Source organism: Oncorhynchus nerka, linkage group LG20 (assembly GCF_034236695.1).
Source record: "Oncorhynchus nerka isolate Pitt River linkage group LG20, Oner_Uvic_2.0, whole genome shotgun sequence".
Taxonomy (NCBI): domain Eukaryota; kingdom Metazoa; phylum Chordata; class Actinopteri; order Salmoniformes; family Salmonidae; genus Oncorhynchus; species Oncorhynchus nerka.
In genome coordinates, this window is record NC_088415.1 from 59,427,161 (window position 1) to 59,450,803 (window position 23,643).

The 23,643-nt window shown below is 44.2% G+C and overlaps 1 protein-coding gene across 2 annotated transcripts in view; it reads left to right on the forward strand.

Moving 5' to 3' along the window:
* Positions 1–23,264, forward strand: part of LOC115126383 (zinc finger protein 704-like) — a 94,183-nt gene extending 70,919 nt beyond the window's left edge. The window contains exons 5-9 of one of the 2 annotated variants that reach the window (XM_029655989.2): positions 11,993–12,093; positions 19,736–20,021; positions 20,646–20,753; positions 21,220–21,347; positions 21,450–23,264. In XM_029655989.2, coding sequence (XP_029511849.1) covers positions 11,993–12,093; positions 19,736–20,021; positions 20,646–20,753; positions 21,220–21,347; positions 21,450–21,561 — 735 coding nt within the window. In that variant the 3' untranslated portion in view covers positions 21,562–23,264. The remainder of the gene's footprint in view (positions 1–11,992; positions 12,094–19,735; positions 20,022–20,645; positions 20,754–21,219; positions 21,348–21,449) is intronic. The other variant, XM_029655990.2, reaches the window with a different exon arrangement.
* Positions 23,265–23,643: the final 379 nt, after the last annotated feature.

The following is a 23,643-nucleotide window of genomic DNA, read 5'->3' on the forward strand; positions in this document are numbered from 1 at the left end:
GTGTTGAAAAGGGACGCCGCCAGCCAACAACTTGAACATTAACACTATTCATTAATTTAATAAGGAACTACCTCTTTCTTCAGCCTTGCACACAAACACAGTGCTATTGCCTAAAAATAATATTGCATATGATATGGATGTGTACACTACTACAATGTTTTATAGGCTATTCATTATTATAATGATCCACTTCGCCACATGCGTTTTGAATCGAACATGAAGGACCTGCAGTGAACATTTATTTATTTTTCCTCAACAAAGAAGCTTGTGCGAGGGGGGCTCGAACCCATGGTTAAAGTGTACTATCAAGTGGAAGTTAACCACTTTAGCAGAGTGTGCCATTGAGAAGCAATGATGACAGCGATAGTCCACATGACTCCTATTCTTTTTACGATGATGAACGCACTTTTTGTTTTACATGAAAGCACATGGAAGTGTGTGATACTGAAAAACTAAATGTGGGACATTGTCATATATGCAAAAAAAATGTTGTCTGAGGTTAGTAGTAACTAGTAGCCTAGTCAAGGTAGCATCAGTGCGATATTGGCACATACCAGTTTGTTACAGACCAACAGAACAAGTAAACCTTGAATTTGTCGATTTAAAATATCCCTGTAGTGGCCAGGGTTGATTTATTTTAACCTCTTGAGTGTAGGGGGCAGTATTTTGATTTTTGGATGAAAAAACGTACCCACATTTAACTGCCTATTTCTCCAGCCCAGAATCTAGAATATGCATATAATTGTCAGATTAGGATAGGAAACTCTAAAGATTCCAAAACTGTCAAAATATTGTCTGTGAGTATAACAGAACTGATTTTGCAGGTGAACACCTGCAAAGGGATATCAACGAGACTCGTTTTCCTACGGCTTCCCCGTGGTGTGAACAACCTTTAGACATAGTTTCAGGCTTTTAATTTGAAAAAATTAGCGAGAAAGATCACATCGTCATTGTATTTGTATGTGCAACAGCATCCATTTTCTCTCTCTCTCTGAAGAATCTACATTCCCGGTTGATTATTGATTATATATTGTAAAAACAACTTGAGGATTGATTATAAAAAACATTTAACATGTTTCCTCGATCATTACGGATACTATTTGGAATTTCCGTCTGCGATGTCGTGACCACTCGATTTGATTTCTGAACATAACACGGCAACCAAATGGAGGTATTTTGGATATAAAAATAATCTTTATGGAACAAAAGGAACATTTATTGTGTAACTGGGAGTCTCGTGAGTGCAAATATCCGAAGATCATCAAAGGGAAGCGACTTTCGTGACCAATCTACTTGGCTGCTGAGAGAGATGTTCTTACATAAACACTTGTTATGCTTTCGCCGAAAAGCTGTATTGAAATCTGACATGCCAGGTGGATTAACAACAAGCTAAGCTGTGTTTTGCACAGATGTGAGAGGCGGGAATTTTATTTTATTTTATGTTACCTTTATTTAACCAGGTAGACCAGTTGAGAACAAGTTCTCATTTTCAACTGCGAACCTGGCCAAGATAAAGCAAAGCAGTGCAACACAAACAACAACGCAAAGTTACACATGGAATAAACAAACATAGAGTCAACAATGCAATAGAAAAAGGCTATATACAATGTGTGCAAATTAGGTAGGATAAGGGAGGTAAGGCAAAAAATAGGCCATAGTGGCAAAATAATTACAAATATAGCAATTAAACACAGGAGTGATAATGTTCAGAAGATGAGTGTGCAAAGGAGCAAATTAAATAACAGTATGTGGATGAGGTAGTTGGATAGGCTATTTACAGATGAGCTATGTACGGGTGCTGTGAGCTGCTCTGACAACTGGTGCTTAAAGCTAGTGAGGTAGATATGAGTCTCCAGCTTTAGTGATTTTTGCAGTTCGTTCTAGATTTTTGGCAGCAGAGAACTGGAAGGAAATATGGACGAAGGAAGAATTGGCTTTGGGGTGACCAGTGAAATATACCTTCTGGAGCATGTGCTATGGGTGGGTGCTACTATGGTGACCAGTGAGCTGAGATAAGGCGGGACTTCACCTAGCAAAGACTTATAGATGACTTGGAGCCAGTGGGTCTGGCGACGAATATGAAGCGAGGGCCAGCCAACGAGAGCATACAGGTCGCAGTGGTTGGTAGTATATTGGGATTTGGTGACAAAACGGATGGCACTGTGATAGAGTGCATCCAATTTTCTGAGTAGAGTGTTGGAGGCTATTTTGTAAATGACATCGCGGAAGTCAAGGATCTGTAGGATAGTCAGTTTTACGAGGGTATGTTTGGCAGCATGAGTGAAGGATGCTTTGATGTGAAATAGGAAGCCGGTTCTAGATTTCATTTTGGATTGGAGATGCTTAATGTGAGTCTGGAAGGAGAGTTTACAGTCCCACCTCAACAACAGCCAGTGAAATTGCAGGGCACCAAATTCAAAACAACAGAAATCTCATAATTAAAATTCCTCAAACACACAAGGATTATACACCATTTTAAAGATAAACTTCTTGTTAATCCAGCCACAGTTTCTGATTTCAAAAAGGCTTTACGGCGAAGGCACACCTTTCGATTATGTTAGGTCAGCGCCTAGCCGCAGAAAAACATACCGCCATTTTCCAAAGAAGGAGAGGTGTCACAAAATACAGAAATAGCGTTAAAATGAATCACTAACCTTTGATCTTCACCGGATGGCACTCCTAGGACTCCATGTTAGACAATAAATTTGTGTTTTGTTCGATGAAGTACATCTTTATGTCCAAAAACCTCAAATTACAGAAATACTCATCATACACATTGATGAAAGATACAAGTGTTAAACACACAATTAAAGATAAACTTCTCCTTAACTTCTTGCGTCGAGCCATCCCGGATCCGGTATCGTGACTACAGCCTCAAGCTCATTACCATAACGCAACGTTAACTATTCATGAAAATCGCAAATGAAATGAAATTAATCTATTTGCTCTCAAGCTTAGCCTTTTGTTAACAACACTGTCATCTCAGATTTTCAAAATATGCTTCTCAACCATTGCAAAACAAGCATTTGTGCAACAGTATTGATAGCTAACGTAGCATTTAGCGTAGCATTTAGCGTTAGCATTCAGCAGGCAACATTTTCACAAAAACCAGAAAAGCATTCAAATAAAATAATTTACCTTTGAAGAACTTCGGATGTTTTCAATGAGGAGACTCTCAGATAGCAAATGTTCAGTTTTTCCTGAAAGATGATTTGTTTAGGACAAATCGCTCCGTTTTCTGCGTCACGTTTAGCTACGAAAAAAAACCTGTATCCAGGATTGTGTAAATCTATCCGCAAGCTCATTAGCATAAAACAACGTTAACTATTCATGAAAATCGCAAAAGAAATGAAATTAATCTATTTGCTCTCAAGGTTAGCCTTTTGTTAACAACACTGTCATCTCAGATTTTCAAAATATACTTTTGAACCATAGCTAAACAAGCATTTATGTGACAGTATTGATAGCCTAGCATAGGATTATGCCTCTCTTTCAGCATGCAACATTTTCACAAAAACCAGAAAAGGATTCAAATAAAATCATTTACCTTTGAAGAACTTCAGATGTTTTCAATGAGGAGACTCTCAGTTAGATAGCAAATGTTCCGTTTTTACAAAAAATATTATTTGTGTCGACTAATCGCTCCGTTTTGTTCATCACGTTTGGGTAAGAAAAAATAATATATATATATATATTAAGTCATTAAAACGCAAACTTTTTTCCAAATTAACTCCATAATATCTTCAGAAACATGGCAAACCGATGTTTAGAATCAATCCTCAAGGTGTTTTTCACATATCTATCGACGATAAAATCCTTCGTGGCAGTTGACTTTCTCTTCTGAAGAAATGGAACGCGCATGGACCTACAGATTACGCAATAATTTCGACACAGGACACCGGGCGGGACACCAGGTAAATGTAGTCTCTTATGGTCAATCTTCCAATGATATGCCTACAAACACGTCACAATGCTGCAGACACCTTGGAGAAACGACGCAAAACGCAGGCTCATTCCTGGCGCATTGACAGCCATATAAGGAGACATTGGAACACAGCGCCTTCAGAATCTGGGGCATTTCCAGTACGAAACGTCATCTTGGTTTCGCCTGTAGCATTAGTTCTGGGGCACTCACAGATAATATCTTTGCAGTTTTGGAAACGTCAGAGTTTTGTCTTTCCAAGGCTGTCAATTCCATGCATAGTCGAGCATCTTTTCGTGGCAAAATATTGCGCTTTAAACGGGCACGTCATTTTATCCAATAATGACATAGCGCCCCCATAGGTTGAAGAGGTTAATGCAACCGTCAGATTTTAAAAAAGTTTTACCGTAAAAGCACACCATGCAATTATGTTAGATCAGTGCCTATACACAGAAAAACATACAGCCATTTTCCAACTGAGGAGAGGTGTCACAAAACTCAGAAATAGCGTTATAAATATTCACTTACCTTTGATGATCTTCATCGGAATGCACTCCCAGGAATCCCAGTTCCACAATAAATGTTTGTTTTGTTCGATAAAGTCTGTTAATAATGTCCAAATACCTCCTTTTTGTTTGAGCATTTAGTCCAGTAATCCAAATGCACAACACGTGAGCACTAAATCCAGACGAAAAGTCATCCTCTACTGATGGACTGAGGTCAATATCCTTCCAGGATACCCGGGCTAGGTCGATTAGAAAGGCCTCCTCGCTTCCTGGTGGAGAGTCAGACGCGATCACCAGGCTGGAACACGGGAGCCTCACTGCGGTGGTGATTTGCCTGCTCTTGCTGACGGCAGACTGCTTGCTAGAGTCTCACATGGGCATCGTTCCATACCTCTTTTGCGCACCTGAAACACTCGTCCACCGCAGGAGCGTCGGTCTGGCTCGGAGTCCACGGAGTCAGGTTCGGCTGATAACCCAGAACTCACTGGAAGGGAGGAGTGTCACAATAAATTCTGCCCGTATTCAGCCCAAGGAAGGAATCAGGCCCACTCCCCCTGCCGGTCCTGGCAGTGACTCCTCAGGAACCTCCCCAGCTCCTGGTTCATCCTCTCCACCTGAGGCCGGTACCCAGAAGTGAGGCTGACCGTGACCCCCAGCTTCTCCATGAAAGCCTTCCATACACGTGATGTGAATTGGGGGCCACAATCGAAGACGATGTCCTCCGGAAGGCCATAATGCCAGAAGACCTGCTGGAACAGTGCCTCAGCAACCTGGAGAGCGGTAGGGAGACGAGAGAGAGGGATAAAACAGCATGATTTTGAGAATCTGTCCACAACCACCAAAATGGTGGTGAAACCATCAGAGGGGAGATTAGTGACGAAATCAATGGACAGATGAGACCAGGGACGCTGAGGCACGGGAAAGAGAAGGAGTCTTCCTGCTGGACATGAACATGAGTGGGCATAGTGTGCAACGTCCTGCGCCAAAGTGGACCACCAGTATTTCTCAGAAAGGGATTGAGTGGTGTGGGTGATACCTGGGTGTCCAGCAGCGAGGGATGTGTGTGCCCAGGTCAGCAACTGATCTTTGACCCCTGTGGGTGTGTAGATGCAGGTGAGGGCAGGTGGCTGGAGCGGGTTCCTCCTCCAGAGCCTGGCGGATGTCCACATCTATGTCCCAAAACACGGGGCCAATGATACGGGAGGACCGATTGATGGGCTGACGGACACTCACAGGGCCCTCCACCGACGTAGAACCACAGGGTGGGGGGAAAGAAGGTCCTTCGACATCCTGGTCCCCAGGCGGTAATCCTCCTCTGACTAGGAGAAGGTTATGGAGTTGGCGCCACGGCAGGCCGATGACTTTGTGCACAGGAAGTGATGAGGAGGGAAAGGTTTTCCTGGTGCTTGGGTCTCACGGTGAGGGTGAGTGGAGCTTTGACGTGCATACAACGGTTGCTCAACTAACAGTATTGAGATTATGCTCCGGGATTTAGAGGTAATTTGTGGTTTAGAACGGTACCCTGCGTCACTGCTTCACTGCTCCAGACCACCACGAGGTGGTTATACTTTCTGGAAAATACTCTTTCAAAATGAATGGAAGAGGCAAGTGGAAGGGGGGAAAAGACAGCATTCAGAGGTCAAGACTGCGCTACTCTGAGAGAAGCATGGGGACTGGTCTTGATAAATCAATGAGATGTTTATTTTCACTGAATATCCGTTTAGGTGTTGGTTAGACTACAATCAGGGTGTGGAAACAGCGTCACATTTTCCTCGCGGAAACCCTGAGGGTTTCGTTTTTCTTGGAATAGAAACATCATACTATTAATCTAATTAATTAAGCTAAATTTAAAATCAATCCCATACACTATGTTCTTACAAAAAAAGGTTTTAAATTCTCTAGTACTGCCAATATCTCCAGTACAGCCAATACAAAAAGTCAAATGCTTCTCAAAGATGCCCTCTGGTGGTCAACGTAGCACTAACTAGCATTAATGGCAACAATGGCTGACAATTAAATAAAATCCCATAGTATTCTGTGGCAGCCCGCAAATTATGCTGCAGTATGACGCAATTTTACAGGAGGAACCACTGTAATAGTGCCAGATCCTAATGGCCGCAGGTATGAGGCGATGTGCAGGGAGGAGGCAAGGCCTGGGCAATAAAATCCCTCGCCGCACCAGAATCCACTTGAGCTGTAGAAACAATAGATGAGGGACAGCCAGCTAGTGAAATTGATACTTAAAAAGGTTTGGTGATGATGGATTGGGCTGTATCGGACACCGATGAAGCTGGTACCCCTCCTGGCTGAAATAGGGACAAGCCCTAACTGCCTCAGACGGCGTCGCTCAGCTGTGGGGAGTGTGTCCAAGGTAAGATTGTCTTGGCACGCCAACTTCGTCTGGACCTCTTCGGGCAATCCTCTTCTGAATCGGATGCAGAGTGCCGGTTCATTCCACCTGCTGGAAGCTGTGTGAAAGGTGAGCGCACACTCCACCATGGTTATCCTGCCGTAGTTGTCAGCTCTCACCCCCCTCTCTGCCTTCCAGTGGATGATCCAAGTACCCCCTGAACAGAGCCATGAACCCCTCATAGGAACCCAGCTCATCTTTTCCAAACGGCCGTAGTTCACTCCAACGCCCGTCCAGTCAGCAAGGAAATAACCGTGGCAACCTTGGACTCCGTGGTGGGGGCTACCATCTGATGAGTGAAATAGAGGTAGCACTGGAGTAGAAAGCCACGGAATCTGGAGGGAGACCCGTCATATTTGTCTGGGAGGGACAAACAGTCATTGCTGACCTGGGCAGACTGTTGGATGGGCTTGGGTACTGACTTGTGGTAGAGAATCCTCCTCCGCCTGTTGGACGTGACACCACTCTGGAAATGTCAATATGTTGAAGAATGCGGAAGACCTCTTTCATAGCCGCCCCCAGTGGTGCCAGCTGATTACTGATAACAAAAGAGTGCGATAAGTAATCAAAGATGTCCAGGTGTGCATAAAAGAGACCGTTGAGTTAGTAGACCGTTGAGAGGGGGAGCAGGAGTAGATGTGACAGGAGGCTACAGGACTGGTGGTTAGTAGACCGTTGAGCGGGGGAGCAGGAGTAGATGTGACAGGAAGCTACAGGACTGGTGGTTAGTAGACCGTTGAGAGGGGGAGCAGGAGTAGATGTGACAGGAAGCTACAGGACTGGTGGTTAGTAGACCGTTGAGAGGGGGAGCAGGAGTAGATGTGACAGGAGGCTACAGGACTGGTGGTTAGTAGACCGTTGAGAGGGGGAGCAGGAGTAGATGTGACAGGAGGCTACAGGACTGGTGGTTAGTAGACCGTTGAGAGGGGGAGCAGGAGTAGATGTGACAGGAGGCTACAGGACAGGTGGTTAGTAGACCGTTGAGAGGGGGAGCAGGAGTAGATGTGACAGGAGGCTACAGGACAGGTGGTTAGTAGACCGTTGAGAGGGGAGCAGGGGTAGATGTGACAGGAGGCTACAGGACAGGTGGTTAGTAGACCGTTGAGAGGGGGAGCAGGAGTAGATGTGACAGGAGGCTACAGGACAGGTGGTTAGTAGACCGTTGAGAGGGGGAGCAGGAGTAGATGTGACAGGAGGCTACAGGACAGGTGGTTAGTAGACCGTTGAGAGGGGGAGCAGAGGTAGATGTGACAGGAGGCTACAGGACTGGTGGTTAGTAGACCGTTGAGAGGGGGAGCAGGTGTAGATGTGACAGGAGGCTACAGGACTGGTGGTTAGTAGACCGTTGAGAGGGGGAGCAGGCGTAGATGTGACAGGAGGCTACAGGACTGGTGGTTAGTAGACCGTTGAGAGGGGGAGCAGGAGTAGATGTGACAGGACTGAAAGTCATCGAATCAACAGTCATGTGTCTTTCACTGGCATACACAGTCATAGGTGGTACATTAATATACAAATAAGGCTTTACATCCTACTGTGTTAAAACAACACCCCAAAAATAGTTACTGTAACGCCACAGGTTTTAATTCCCTAACTATGAGAAAGTGTAACAGCGTCAGCTCTAGAGGTCGACCGATTAATCGGAATGGCCGATTAATTAGGGCCGATTTTTTTTTTATACCTTTATTTGATCTTTATTTAACTAGGTAAGTCAGTTAAGAACACATTGTTATTTTCAATGACGCCTAGGAACGGTGGGTTAACTGCCTCGTTCAGGGACAGAACAACAGATTTTCACCTTGTCAGCTTGGGGGACCCAATCTTGCAACCTTACAGTTACCTAGTCCAACGCAATAACGACCTGCCTCTCTCTCGTTGCACTCCACAAGGAGACTGCCTGTTACGCGAATGCAGTAAGCCAAGGTAAGTTGCTAGCTAGCATTAATAAAAAACAATCAATCAATCATAATCACTAGTTAACTACACATGGTTGATGATATTACTAGTTTATCTAGCGTGTCCTGCGTTGCATATAATCGATGCGGTGCGTATCGTTTCTCCAATTTTTATTTTTTATTTTATTTTATTTCACCTTTATTTAACCAGGTAGGCTAGTTGAGAACAGGTTCTCATTTGCAACTGCGACCTGGCCAAGATAAAGCATAGCAGAGTGAACAGACAACACAGAGTTACACATGGAGTAAACAATTAACAAGTCAATAACACAGTAGAGAAAAAAAAAAGGGGGGGGTCTATATACAATGTGTGCAAAAGGCATGAGGAGGTAGGCGAATAATTACAATATTGCAGATTAACACTGGAGTGATAAATGATCAGATGATCATGTACAGGTAGAGATATTTGTGTGCAAAAGAGCAGAAAAGTAAATAAATAAAAACTGTGGGGATGAGGTAGGTGAAAATGGGTGGGCTATTTACCAATAGATTATGTACAGCTGCAGCGATCGGTTAGCTGCTCAGATAGCTGATGTTTGAAGTTGGTGAGGGAGATAAAAGTCTCCAACTTCAGCGATTTTTGCAACGTTCCAGTCACAGGCAGCAGAGTACTGGAACGAAAGGCGGCCGAATGAGGTGTTGGCTTTGGGGATGCTCAATGAGATACACCTGCTGGAGCGCGTGCTACGGATGGGTGTTGCCATCGTGACCAGTGAGCTGAGATAAGGCGGAGCTTTGCCTAGCATGGCCTTGTAGATGACCTGGAGCCAGTGGGTCTGGCGACGAATATGTAGCGAGGGCCAGCCGACTAGAGCATACAAGTCGCAGTGGTGGGTAGTATAAGGTGCTTTAGTGACAAAACGGATGGCACTGTGATAAACTGCATCCAGTTTGCTGAGAAGAGTGTTGGAAGCCATTTTGTAGATGACATCGCCGAAGTCGAGGATCGGTAGGATAGTCAGTTTTACTAGGGTAAGCTTGGCAGCGTGAGTGAAGGAGGCTTTGTTGCGGAATAGAAAGCCGACTCTTGATTTGATTTTCGATTGGAGATGTTTGATATGGGTCTGGCAGGAGAGTTTGCAGTCTAGCCAGACACCTAGGTACTTATAGGTGTCCACATATTCAAGGTCGGAACCATCCAGTGTGGTGATGCTAGTCGGGCAAGCGGGTGCAGGCAGCGATCGGTTGAAAAGCATGCATTTGGTTTTACTAGCGTTTAAGAGCAGTTGGAGGCCACGGAAGGAGTGTTGTATGGCATTGAAGCTCGATTGGAGGTTAGATAGCACAGTGTCCAGTGACGGGCCAAAAGTGTATAGAATGGTGTCGTCTGCATAGAGGTGGATCAGGGAATCGCCCGCAGCAAGAGCAACATCATTGATATACACAATGTGTACCTAACCATAAACACCCATGCCTTTCTTAAAATCAATACACAGAAGTATATATTTTTAAACCTGCATATTTAGCTAAAAGAAATCCAGGTTAGCAGGCAATATTAACCAGGTGAAATTGTGTCACTTCTCTTGCGTTCATTGCACGCAGAGTCAGTGTATATGCAACAGTTTGGGCCGCCTAATTTGCCAGAATTTTACGTAATTATGACATAACATTGAAGGTTGTGCAATGTAACAGGAATATTTAGACTTATGGATGCCACCCCTTAGATAAAATACGGAACGGTTCCATATTTCCCTGACAGAATAAACGTCTTGTTTTTGAGATGATAGTTTCTGGATTCGACCATATTATTGAACTAAGGCTCGTATTTCTGTGTGTTATTATGTTATAATTAAGTCTATGATTTGTTAGAGCAGTCTGACTGAGCGATGATGGGCAGCAGCAGGCTCGCAAGCATTAATTCAAACAGCACTTTCGTGCGTTTTGCCAGCAGCTCTTCGTTGTGCGTCAAGCATTGCGCTGTTTCTGACTTCAAGCCTATCAACTCCCATGATTAGGCTGGTGTAACCGATGTGAAATGGCTAGCTAGTTAGCGGGGTGCGTGCTAATAGCATTTCAAACGTCATTCGCTCTGAGACTTGGAGTGGTTGTTCCACTTGTTCTGCATGGGTAACGCTGCTTCGAGGGTGGCTGTTGTCGATGTGTTCCTGGTTCGAGCCCAGGGAGGAGCGAGGAGAGGGACGGAAGCTATACTGTTACACTGGCAATACTAAAGTGCCTATAAGAACATCCAATATTCAAAGGTTAATGAAATACAAATGGTATAGAGGGAAATAGTCCTATAATTCCTATAATAACTACAACCTAAAACGTCTTACCTGGGAATATTGAAGACTCATGTTAAAAGGAACCACCAGCTTTCATATGTTCTCATGTTCTGAGCAAGAAACTGAAACGTTAGCTTTCTTACATGGCACATATTGCACTTTTACTTTCTTCTCCAACACTTTGTTTTTGCATTATTTAAACCAAATTGAACATGTTTCATTATTTATTTGAGGCTAAATTGATTTTATTGTTGTATTATATTAAGTTAAAATAAGTGTTCATTCAGTATTGTTGCAATTGTCATTATTACAAATAAATAAATAAAATCATCCGATTAATCGGTATCGGATTTTTTTTGTCCTCCAATAATCAGTATCAGTATCGGTATCGGCGTTGAAAAATCATAATCGGTCGACCTCTAGTACAGAACGAATAAAGTGTTAATTTAAGTTGGACTTTGCAGCACCCATGGTGTTAGGGACCAACACTCTGGAGTTGTTAGTTTATCGACACTTAGATTGATTTTTGTTTAACACTATGTTAGTGGCTTCCATACACGCTAAAGAAGTGTTAAACACTATGGGTGTTAGGAATATTACTTTCTTGCCCTTGGCCATCCCTCCATAAATGTATTTACTCATTATGACACTGCATCTGTCAATATAGAGAGGGAGAGGTGTAAAGTTTCACATGTGTGTGTGTGCGCGCGTGCGTGCGTTGCTAACCTGTCTTCACAAGCTTCTATGTTCACAGGCTTGTCTCATAGGTCATGTTTATTTATTTTGACCTCACTTAGAATAATAGTAGAATACGTGTAGCCTCCCAAAGTGGAGCTCTGCTGAGTGATCTGAACCTTTTTGTTGTAGTGCGCTCACCCCATAACCACAGGGTTGTTGGTTCAAGCCCCACTCCTGTTCTTCCCACTCTTGCCGCTACAATAGCACTGACTCCACTGTGTTGTTCTGTTGTGTTTCAGAACTCCGTGAAGGTGATGCTCAAGTGCTTGTGGAAGAACTGTGAAAAGGTCCTCAGCACCTCTTCAGGTATCCAGCGACACATCCGCACCGTCCACCTGGGGTAAGGCACCAATCAACCAATCCTAGAGAAAGATAGGTACACTGCTATAGGTATCCAATCGCAATAGTTGAATTGGTAATTGTTGTAAGCAATCACTGCATACAGGTCTCCTGGGGACCAATAAGAGAGCAGATATAATACAATGCCTTACTCTATTTACTGAAGTATTATCAAAATATCTATTAAGGAGCAAGTATTTTAGAGTATGTGCTACATTGGTAGCGCTGCCTATCCATGGGCCCAGTGTTTATTATGACTTCTTTATGTCATTAGGTTTGTTAGTCTTGTATCCTCTTACAAAGTACCATAAAGGGATGCAGGTGGATGCATATCAACACATAGGAAGGTTTTTTTATAGCCTCCTGTTGCTATCCTGCAGTCTCTGTCAGTCAGTGAGGGCTATGACCAATGACGCCTGTAAACTCAGTGGCTTTGGCTCAGAGGCCCTGGGTATCACTGCCATCTGCTGGTCAGAGAGAATACAGCATCAGAACAGCTCCTCATTATGATGTGCTATGATGCCTTATTAACATGTTCATAACACTTTACTGATGTGGCTGTAGAGTATTATGTTATTATAAGCCTTCATTAGGGGAAGGGAGGGCGCCACCAACATGGAGATCAAATCGAATGTATTTGTCACATACACATGGTTAGCAGATGTTAATGCGAGTGTAGCGAAATGCTTGTGCTTCTAGTTCCGACAATGCAGTAATAACCAACGAGTAATCTAACCTAACAATTGCAAAACTACTACCTTATACACACAAGTGTAAAGGGATAAAGAATATGTACATAAAGATATATGAATGAGTGATGGTACAGAACGGCATAGGCAAGATGCAGTATATGGTATCGAGTACAGTATATACATATGAGATGAGTAATGTAAACAAAAGTGGCATAGTTTAAAGTGGCTAGTGATACATGTATTACATAAAGATGCAGTAGATGATATAAGGTACATATAAGGTACAGTATATACATATGAGATGAGTAATGTAGGATATGTAAGCATTATATTAAGTAGCATTGTGAGGTGCTGGACATAGGAGGCAGACTCGATGCTGCAGGACTGTTTTGAGAATACTGATTGGAATATGTTCAAAGATTCATCCACCCAGGACTCATCCATCAACATTGAGGAACCTATCGTCAGTCACAGGCTTCATTAGGAAATGTGTTGATGTTGTACCCACAATAACAATCCGGACATACCCCAACCAAATACCCTAAATGAACGGAGATATCCACACCACATACCCTAAATGAACGGAGATATCCACACCAAATACTGCAGAATTCATTGTCATCAGAACCCTGATGACTCAGTGGAGTGCAACGTGCACAAGGCAAAAAGACAATACAGACTCAAACTTGAATTGATGTTTGACAACTCAGACTCTCATCACAAGGACTACAGACTATTATGCACTACAAAGGTGTGGTGCCCATGAGTTTAATACATTCTGGCCGCGTCCTCCGAATGCCCATGAGTTTAATACATTCTGGCCGCGTCCTCCGAATGCCCATGAGTTTAATACATTCTGGCCGCGTCCTCCGAATGCTCATGAGTTTAATACATTCTGGCCGCGTCCTCCGAATGCTCATGAGTTTAATACATTCTGGCCGCGTCCTCCGAATGCTCATGAGTTTAATACATTCTGGCCGCGTCCTCCGAATGCTCATGAGTTTAATACATTCTGGCCGCGTCCTCCGAATGCTCATGAGTTTAATACATTCTGGCCGCGTCCTCTGAATGCCCATGAGTTTAATACATTCTGGCCGCGTCCTCCGAATGCTCATGAGTTTAATACATTCTGGCCGCGTCCTCCGAATGCTCATGAGTTTAATACATTCTGGCCGCGTCCTCCGAATGCCCATGAGTTTAATACATTCTGGCCTCGTCCTCCGAATGCTCATGAGTTTAATACATTCTGGCCGCGTCCTCCGAATGCTCATGAGTTTAATACATTCTGGCCGCGTCCTCCGAATGCCCATGAGTTTAATACATTCTGGCCGCGTCCTCCGAATGCCCATGAGTTTAATACATTCTGGCCGCGTCCTCCGAATGCCCATGAGTTTAATACATTCTGGCCGCGTCCTCTGAATGCCCATGAGTTTAATACATTCTGGCCGCGTCCTCCGAATGCTCATGAGTTTAATACATTCTCGTCCTCCGAATGCCCATGAGTTTAATACATTCTGGCCGCGTCCTCCGAATGCTCATGAGTTTAATACATTCTGGCCGCGTCCTCCGAATGCTCATGAGTTTAATACATTCTGGCCGCGTCCTCCGAATGCTCATGAGTTTAATACATTCTGGCCGCGTCCTCCGAATGCCCATGAGTTTAATACATTCTGGCCTCGTCCTCCGAATGCTCATGAGTTTAATACATTCTGGCCGCGTCCTCCGAATGCTCATGAGTTTAATACATTCTGGCCGCCTCCTCCGAATGCCCATGAGTTTAATACATTCCATGCTTCAAGGCAGACAATACCGAGCCATCCAGGAAGACTCTTGCTGCTCCAGACGACCAGGTGCTTTTGTTCTCCTAGGATGACATGGGGGAAAACTCTAAATACTACCTTCTCACAAAGCTGCCGGCCAAGAGGGCATCCCTGGCCTCGTCCTCTGAATGTGCGCTGACCAGCTGACCGGCGTCTTCTCGGACATCTTCAACCTGTCTGTGTCCCAGGCTGTAGTCCCCTCCTGCTTCAAGGAGATCACCATCCTACCAGGGCCCAAGAAAAACAATGTGACATTCCCAAACGACAATTGCATCATCGCACTCATCATGGAGTGCTTCGAGAGGCTGGTCATGGCCCACACTGGACTCCAATGTGTCTACTGCTAGAACAGATCTATGTAAGATGCCTCTTCCACATCAAAAGGACCTTTCATTGACTAAAGCTCAGCGTTCAACACTGTTGTTACCTGCTGCTCCATCCACGACGCTAAGTGAAGATGGCCCAGTACATCACTGGGACCGTGCTCCCACCCAACCAGGACATCTACTCAAAATAGGGCGTGATGAAGGCCTGCAGCATCATCAAGACCCACACACCCCAATCAATCAATCAAATGTATTTATAAAGCCCTTCTTACATCAGCCGATGTCACAAAGTGCTATACAGAAACCCAGCCTAAAACCCCAAACAGCAAGCAATGCAGATGTAGAAGCAAGGTGGCTAGGAAACACTCCCTAGAAAGGCAGGAACCTAGGAATAAACCTAGAGAGGACACAGGCTCTAACGGGTGGCCAGTCCTCTTCTGGCTGTGCTGAGTGGAGATCATAACAGAACATGGCCAAGATGTTCAAATGTTCATAGATGACCAGCTGGGTCAGATAATAATAATCACAGTGGTTGTAGAGGGTGCAATAGCTCAGCACCTCAGGAGTAAATGTCAGTTGGCTTTTCATAGCTGAGCATTCGGGAGTTCGAGACAGCAGGTGCAGTAGAGGGAGAGAGTCGAAAACAGCAGGTTCAGGCTAAGGTAGCATATCCGGTGAAAAGGTCAGGGTTCCATCGCCGCAGGCAGAACAGTTGAAACTGGAGCTGCAGCACTACCCAGTGGACAGAGTCCTCAGGACAGGTAGAGGCATGGTTCCAGGGCTCACGTCAGGGTTCCATAGCCGCAGGCAGAACAGTTGAAACTGGAGCAGCAGCACTACCCAGTGGACAGAGTCCTCAGGACAGGTAGAGGCATGGTTCCAGGGCTCAGGTCCTCCAGGAGGAGAGAGAATTAAAGGAAGAATACTTAGATTCACACAGGACACCGGATAAGACAGGAGAAGTACTCCACATATAACAGACTGACCCTAGCCCCCCGACACATAAACTACTGCAGCATAAATACTGGAGGCTGAGACAGGAGGGGTCGGGAGACACTGTGGCCCCGTCTGACGATACCCCCGGACAGGGCCAACCAGGCAGGATATAACCCCACCCGCTTTGCCAAAACACAGCCCCCACAACAATAGAGGGATATCTTCAAACCACCAACTTACTACCCTGACTTAACGTACAATTGATTTGTCAGAGGACAAACCATCCACAGAGACAAACTGATATCTTTCCGACAGATAAGATCTTATCCAGGCCAGAACTTGTCCGTGTAGACAAATTTGGGTTTCCAATCTCTCCAAAAGAATGTGGGGATCAATGGTATCAAAAGCAGCACTACGGTCTAGGAGCACGAGGACAGATGCAGAGCCTTGGTCTGATGCCATTAAAAGGTAATTTACCACCTTCACAAGTGCAGTCTCAGTGCTATGATGGGGTCTAAAACCAGACTGAAGCGTTTTGTATACATTGTTTCTCTTCAGAAAGGCAGTGAGTTGCTGTGCAACAGCTTTTTCAAAAAAGATTTGAGAGGAATGGAAGATTCGATATAGCCCGATAGTTTTAAAAATATTTTCTGGGTCAAGGTTTGGCTTTTTCAAGAGAGGCTTTATTACTGCCACTTTTAGTGAGTTTGGTACACATCCGGTGGATAGAGAGCCGTTTATTATGTTCAACATAGGAGGGCCAAGCACAGGAAGCTGACACCATTTAAAAGGTAATTTTCTCAGTGTCACAAGCTGTTCACTCCCTTACGGTTGGGCAGATGGTATCGGAGCGTCAGGTCTGATACCAACAGGCTCAGAGACAGTTTCTATCTACAAGCCATCAGACTGCTGAACACTTGAACTGGACTGACCACCTACTCTGATTCTCCGCACCTAAGCACACACCCACACACATACACAGTACCAGTCAAAAGTTTCAACACACCAACTCATTCAAGAGTTTTTTCTTTATTTTTACCATTTCTACATTTTACAGTCGTGGCCAAAAGTTTTGAGAATGACACAAATATTAATTTTCACAAAATCTGCTGCTTAACACAGGTGTGAGTGTTGACGAGGACAAAGCTGGAGATCACTCTGTCATGCTGATTGAGTTCGAATAACAGACTGGAAGCTTCAAAATGAGGGTGGTGCTTGGAATCATTGTTCTTCCTCTGTCAGCCATGGTTACCTGCAGGGAAATACGTGCCGTCATCATTGCTTTGCACAAAAAGGGCTTCACTTGCAAGGATATTGCTGCCATTAAGATTGCACCTAAATCAACCGTTTATTGGATCATCAAGAACTTCAAGGAGAGCGGTTCAATTGTTGTGAAGAAGGCGTCAGGGCGCCCAAGAAAGTCCAGCAAGCACCAGGACAGTCTCCTAAAGATGATTCAGCTGCGGGATCGGGGCACAACCAGTACAGAGCTTGCTCAGGAATGTCACAGGCGGGTGTGAGTGCATCTGCACGCACAGTGAGGCAAAGACTTTTGGAGGATGGCCTGGTGTCAAGAAGGGCAGCAAAGAAGCCACTTCTCTCCAGGAAAAACATCAAGGGACAGACTGATATTCTGCAAAATGTACAGGGATTGAACTTCTGAGGACTGGGGCAAAGTCATTTTCTCTGAATCCCCTTTCCAATTGTTTGGGGCACCCGGAAAAAAGCTTGTCCGGAGAAGACAAGGTGAGCGCTACCACTAGTCCTGTGTCATGCCAACAGTAAAGCATCCTGAGACCATTCACGTGTGGGGTTGCTTCTCAGCCAAGGGAGTGGGCTCATTCACAATTTTGCCTTAGAACACAGCCATGAATAAAGAATGGTACCAACACATCCTCCGAGAGCAACAGGAACAGTTTGGTGATGAACAATGTCTTTTTCCAGCATGATGGAGCACCTTGCCATAAGGCAAAAGTGATAACTAAGTGTCTCGGGGAACAAAACATCGATATGTTGGGTCCATGGCCAGGAAACTCCCCAGACCTTAATCCCATTGAGAACTTGTGGTCAATCCTCAAGAGGCGGGTGGACAAATAAAAAAACACAAATTCTGACAAACTCCAAGCATTGATTATGCAAGTATGGGCTGCCATCAGTCAGGATGTGGCCCAGAAGTTAATTGACAGCATGCCAGGGCAGATTGCAGAGGTCTTGAAAAAGAAGGGTCAACACCAGCAAATATTGACTCTTTGCATCAACTTCATGTAATTGTCAATAAAAGCAGTATTCCATAGTAACATCTGACAAAAATATCTAAATATCTAAAGACTCTGAAGCAGCAAACTTTGTGAATATTCATATTTGTGTCATTCTCAAAACTTTTGGCCACGACTGTAGAATAATAGTGAAGACATCAAAATTAAGACATATGGAATCATGTAGTAACCAAAATGTTAAACAAATCCAAATATAATTGAGATTCTTCAAAGTAGCCACCCTTTGCCTTGATGACAGCTTTGCACAGTCTTGGCATTCTGTCAACCAGCTTCATGAGGTAGTCACCTGAAACATATTTCAATTAACACGTGTGCCTTGTCGAAGTTCATTTATGGAATTTCGTTCCTTCTTAATGCGTTTGAGCCAGTCAATTGTGTTGTGACAAGGGTTGGTATACAGAAGAGCCCTATTTGATAAAGACCAAGTCCTTATTATGGCAAGAACAGCTCAAATAAGCATAGAGAAACGACCTCATTACTTTATGAAATGAAGGTCAATCAACCTGGAAACTTTGAAAGTTTCTTCAAGTGCAAAAACCATTGAGATCTATGATGAAACTGGCTCTCATGAGGACCGCCACAGAAAAGACCCAGAGTTACCTCTGCTGCAGAGGATACGTTTAAGTAACAAATACACCTCAACATCAACTGTTCAGAGGAGACTGCGTGAATCAGGCCTTTGTGGTCGAATTGCTGCAAAGAAACCACTACTAAAGGACACCAACAAGAAGTAGAGACTTGCTTGGGCCAAGAAACATGAGCAATAGACATTAGACAGGTGGAAATCTGTCTTCTGGTCTGATGAGATTTTGATTCCTACCGCCATGTCTTTGTGAGATGCAGAGTAGGTGAACTAATGATCTCCGCATATGTGGTTCCCACCGTGAAGCATGGAGGAGGAGGTGGGGGAGCTTTGCTGGTGACACAGTTTGTGATTTATTTAGAATTCAAGGCACACTTAACCAGCATGGCTACCACAGCATTCTGCAGCAATACGCCATCCCATCTGGTTTGGGTTTTGTGGGGCTGTCATTTGTTTTTCAACAGGACAATCAGCCAACACACCTCCAGGCTGTGTAAAGGCTATTTGACCAGAAAGGAGAGTGATGGTATATATTTTGATTTGTTTAACACTTTGTTTGGTTACAACATGATTCCATATGTGTTATTTCATAGTTTTGATGCCTTCATTCTACAATGTAGAAAACAGTCCAAATACAGAAAAACCCTTGAATGGGTAGGTGTGTTGAAACTTTTGACTGGTACTGTATTCATGCTACACACACGTTACAACTGCTGCTACCAGACTCGTATTATGATTTCTAAATAAACACCCCTCAAATCCTCCTTTCCCCAAAACACGTGGAAATAAGGGACTATAAATGGTTCTCTATTATTCTCATGCTAAAATGTTTATTCTATTCTACTGAGCCAATTACTTTATTTTCATATTGTTATATTATTTCTTATTGATGTTGCCTTGTCCAGAAGGAATCTGCAAGTAAGCATTTGGTTGGACGGTGTATACCATGTGTATCCCGTACTTACGGCTGTTAGAAGCTGCTTCATGTATGTCACCCTCCTATGGTGCAGGCGGAACTGTGACTCGGACTACAGTGACGGGGAGGAGGACTTCTACTACTCAGAGATCGAGGTCAACATGGACAGCCTATCAGAGGGCTTGTCCAGCCTCACGCCCACCTCCCCCACCACTACCGGCCCTCCCCCCATCTTCCCCCCTTTCTCCCACACCGCCTTTGTTCCCCGCTCTGAGCCCGCCCACATCGTCATGAGGGGACCGCAGGGTCATGCCCCCAGTCTGCTCAGCCAATCAGCTCCCTCCACGCTCTGCCATATCCGTACTGACCACGCCTACCAGGTAAGAACAGTCAGGCACACACATGCACGCACATCCACCTTATTCTCCAATGGCTATGGTACTCTGTTGCTATAGAGACTCCAGGAGTTTCATGTGCTGGAGCTGTCCTCTACTCCATGACAGATAATGTTTTGGTTCTCCTGGTCTGTGTGTGTTTAGTTACTTATGTCCATGAAACTGAGTTGAACAGGCTTAAAGCTGCACATGTTATGACACGTCACGTCAGATCAATAGATTTCTTTAGGTGAGGTCGCCGCCTTCTCTATTTTACTCCATTTTCCGTAGTATCTATCTCCCTTTTCTTTCAGTATCATTCTTTGTCGCTCAACCTCCCTCTACCTCCACTCGTTCACATCTTCTCTAATCATCTCTCATCTCTCCCTCCCTCTCTCTCTCTCCTCTTCCTCTCTCTCCCTTCTCATCTCTCTCTCTGCTCTTCCTCTCTCTCTCCTTTCTCATCTCTCTCTCCCTCCCTCTCTCTCTCTCCCTCTCTCTCTCTTCCTCTCTCTCTCCCTCTCATCTCTCCCTTCTCTCTCTCTCTCTCTCTCTCTCTCCTCTTCCTCTCTCTCTCCCTTCTCATCCCTCTCTCTGTCTCTCACCGTGGTGCGGTACTGTGTTTTCCAGGCCACTGCTCCTGTGAGTATTCCTGTGTGTTCGGAGCAGGCTGATGGGAATAGGGATGGGATCAGTGTGTCCTGGCAGTCCCCTCCTGTCATTTTTAAAGGCTTAACGGTGAGCAGGCTCCTTTCTCTCCCTCCCTTTCTGCATCCTCATATCTCTCTCTTCAATCACTACCCCATCTCTCAACTCCCTACTCCTACTCCCTAGCTCCTACCACCCCCAACTAACCTTTTTTTCAATTTCTCTTTTCCCCTTTCATTCTAGCTCATCTCTCTCCTCCTTTCTTCTACTCTACCTCTCTCGTCCTCTACCTCCCGTCCCTGGAGTGTTGTTTACTATGTAGACATATTGTCTTTAGGGCTGAACTAGAATCAGTTTAGCCCTAACATAGCCAGTGTGAAGAATAACACGGTCTGAGAGGTGACACTGATCTAGAGCCGTAGTTACGTAGACTTCTTTCTTTTCATGTCACATGGTCAGGAAGATCTCAGAGCATTAGGTGTACCCCTTAATTATGGACTGCCATGCTGTGATTGGTTGGTGTTGAATGCCCTTTGACCTGTGGTTGCCCCTGCAGGGGCCGTTGACTCACATCCGCACGGTGAGCTTCGGGGAGAAGAGACAGCCAGCCCCTCACACACACACCACCATCTGCAAGACACCTCCCTTTACTGCCCCCCTGCCCAAACCAGCACCAGGAATCAGGTACACAATGTGTGCGTTGACCCTTGCTGTGTGAGTGTGTTTAGCAACTTCACGGTATTGTAGTGTAAAGTCTAACTGTGTGCCATCTTATTGGTTGCCAAGGAAACCCCGCGGAGAGGCCAAAAAGTGCCGGAAAGTGTATGGCATGGAGAAGAGGGACATGTGGTGCACAGCCTGCCGCTGGAAAAAAGCCTGTCAGCGATTCACTGACTGAACCCCAGTACATCACTGGGATGGACTCTTCCTCTGCCAGCGCTTCAATGAGGTGTCATCTTCCACTGAGGAGATGTGGGGGTTTCTCCGTGATGAAGCCCCTCAGAGCACGCACTGCTTCCTCCTGACCAGCAGGGGGCTCTCTGCTCGCTTCTCCTAGTCCTCAGACAGCTGAATTCACAAAACACAACAACTAACTGATGAAAAAGGCAAAAAAGAAAAATGAATTTGGCTTTGGAAGTATTGTTTTTCTTTCTAATGATGAGACTTTTTAGGTAATCAAAAAAAAGAAAATATTATTCAAAACCTTTTTGATTTGTTTTGTATTTTCTAATTTTGTCTGCCTTCACTGTAGGGGAGTGGTTGAAGATTTCAGATAAGCTTTTTGCTATTGTGTACGTATAGTTTTTTACCGGTCCGAGTATCATGTAAGCTACTGTGTTTGGGTTCATAAGATCCTGATACCGCTCCCTTGTCAGCCTCTTTCAATGCATCTCTGTTAATGTTTTATATCTAAAATCTCACTTCGGGGCTTTTATTCCAATGGATCGTTTTCACATTTCAACTGTCACTCTTTTGAAAAGGGCAGTAAGTCTACCAAAGGAAAAAACAAATCAGAATATCGCTGAGAATTTAGATGCCTGTTGTTAAGATGATGTTCATATCTAAGTGTTATGGAATAACACATCACATGCTCCTATAGGAATTCAACTCAGAAACTCTAATCACGTTGTTTGGGAAGTAAATCATCTGTAGCTACTCATCATAAGATTCTTGCTTTTTTGCATAGATATGAAACACACACTCTTCCATCTGGTTGCACCAAATGTTACGTTTTGAATGTACAGTTTATAAAGATATCTATTTCCCTTTCTTCCTTTACTCTGATATGCATCTTTCAGAAACAACACATCTTTCAACAGATCACTGTAAACTTTGTAACTAAAGTGTTTCCTCTCATTTCTTACATGTGTTTTCAGCGATCAGTTGCCAAGGCAACTAGTAGTTGCAAAGTGTAATCGCCAGGGTTTGGAAAGTCTCGTCTTGCTTTGATTAATCAGCTCTATTGTTGATAACCGTTATCGTCGACAACATTAAGCTCTGCTGTAACGCTGCTGAGCTACTCAGTGTTCATTTTCTGGGTATCATCATGGACATAGAATACTCATTCTCTGTGGGTACTGTACCATAGTCAGTCCTACTCAACCCTCACTCCCAGTTATACAGCTCTTAACTGGTATCTGATGGCGTTGAAATCAAGATGTTTGTCTCCAAGGGATTGTTTGCTTCTCATGAATTGTACCTGGATTCCTGATCAGACATGAGAGCAGATATAGATGTATATTTTTAAACAGATGTATTTTTCTACTCTAGCTACTGTTTCGATTGTTGCCAGCTCTTTGAATGTAGTCTCTGCAGGCTCTCTCTTTCTGCTCCCAACACTGACTACTAGCCATTACACAAGTTACAACAGCACACACACACACACACACACACACACACACAGGACTCTAAATGAACTGGTGCTCCCAATTTTTTAAAGTTAGGAGCACCACATAAAATGTATGAGCACCAGATTATATTGTTTAATTGATTGAGATGCAGCCTATATTAATTAATAATCTCCTTTTGAAGCACATGCTGTGCCCCAGAAATGAACACTGTTTAGGTAGTTTATAATAAAAGCTCAAATGTTGATACAAATATCTGAAATTACGTGGAATATTTGGTTTCTACATTGTGTAGAATCACTATTTTCCTATTGAGATGCATTACATTGAACATTGTACACTGTCTCTAAGCACGTCAGGTTTGTGATGAGGACATGCAAGAAATCTGACAATCAGTCAGTGCTACGATCATTGATCTCCCGAACAAGCTATCCTTTTCCTTTCTCTGCCCCTAAATGTTTGGATATACTGGTAATGTTACCAGTTTGTTAGCTAGGTAGCCAATGAGGTAACATGACTGAACAAACTGTAAACAAATGGCCAAGGGCCCGCGAGTAGCTTTAGAATGGCCCACGAAGTGGTTTACTAACGTAAATTGCGGTCCTGTCGATAGGCTATAGAAAGAATATCAG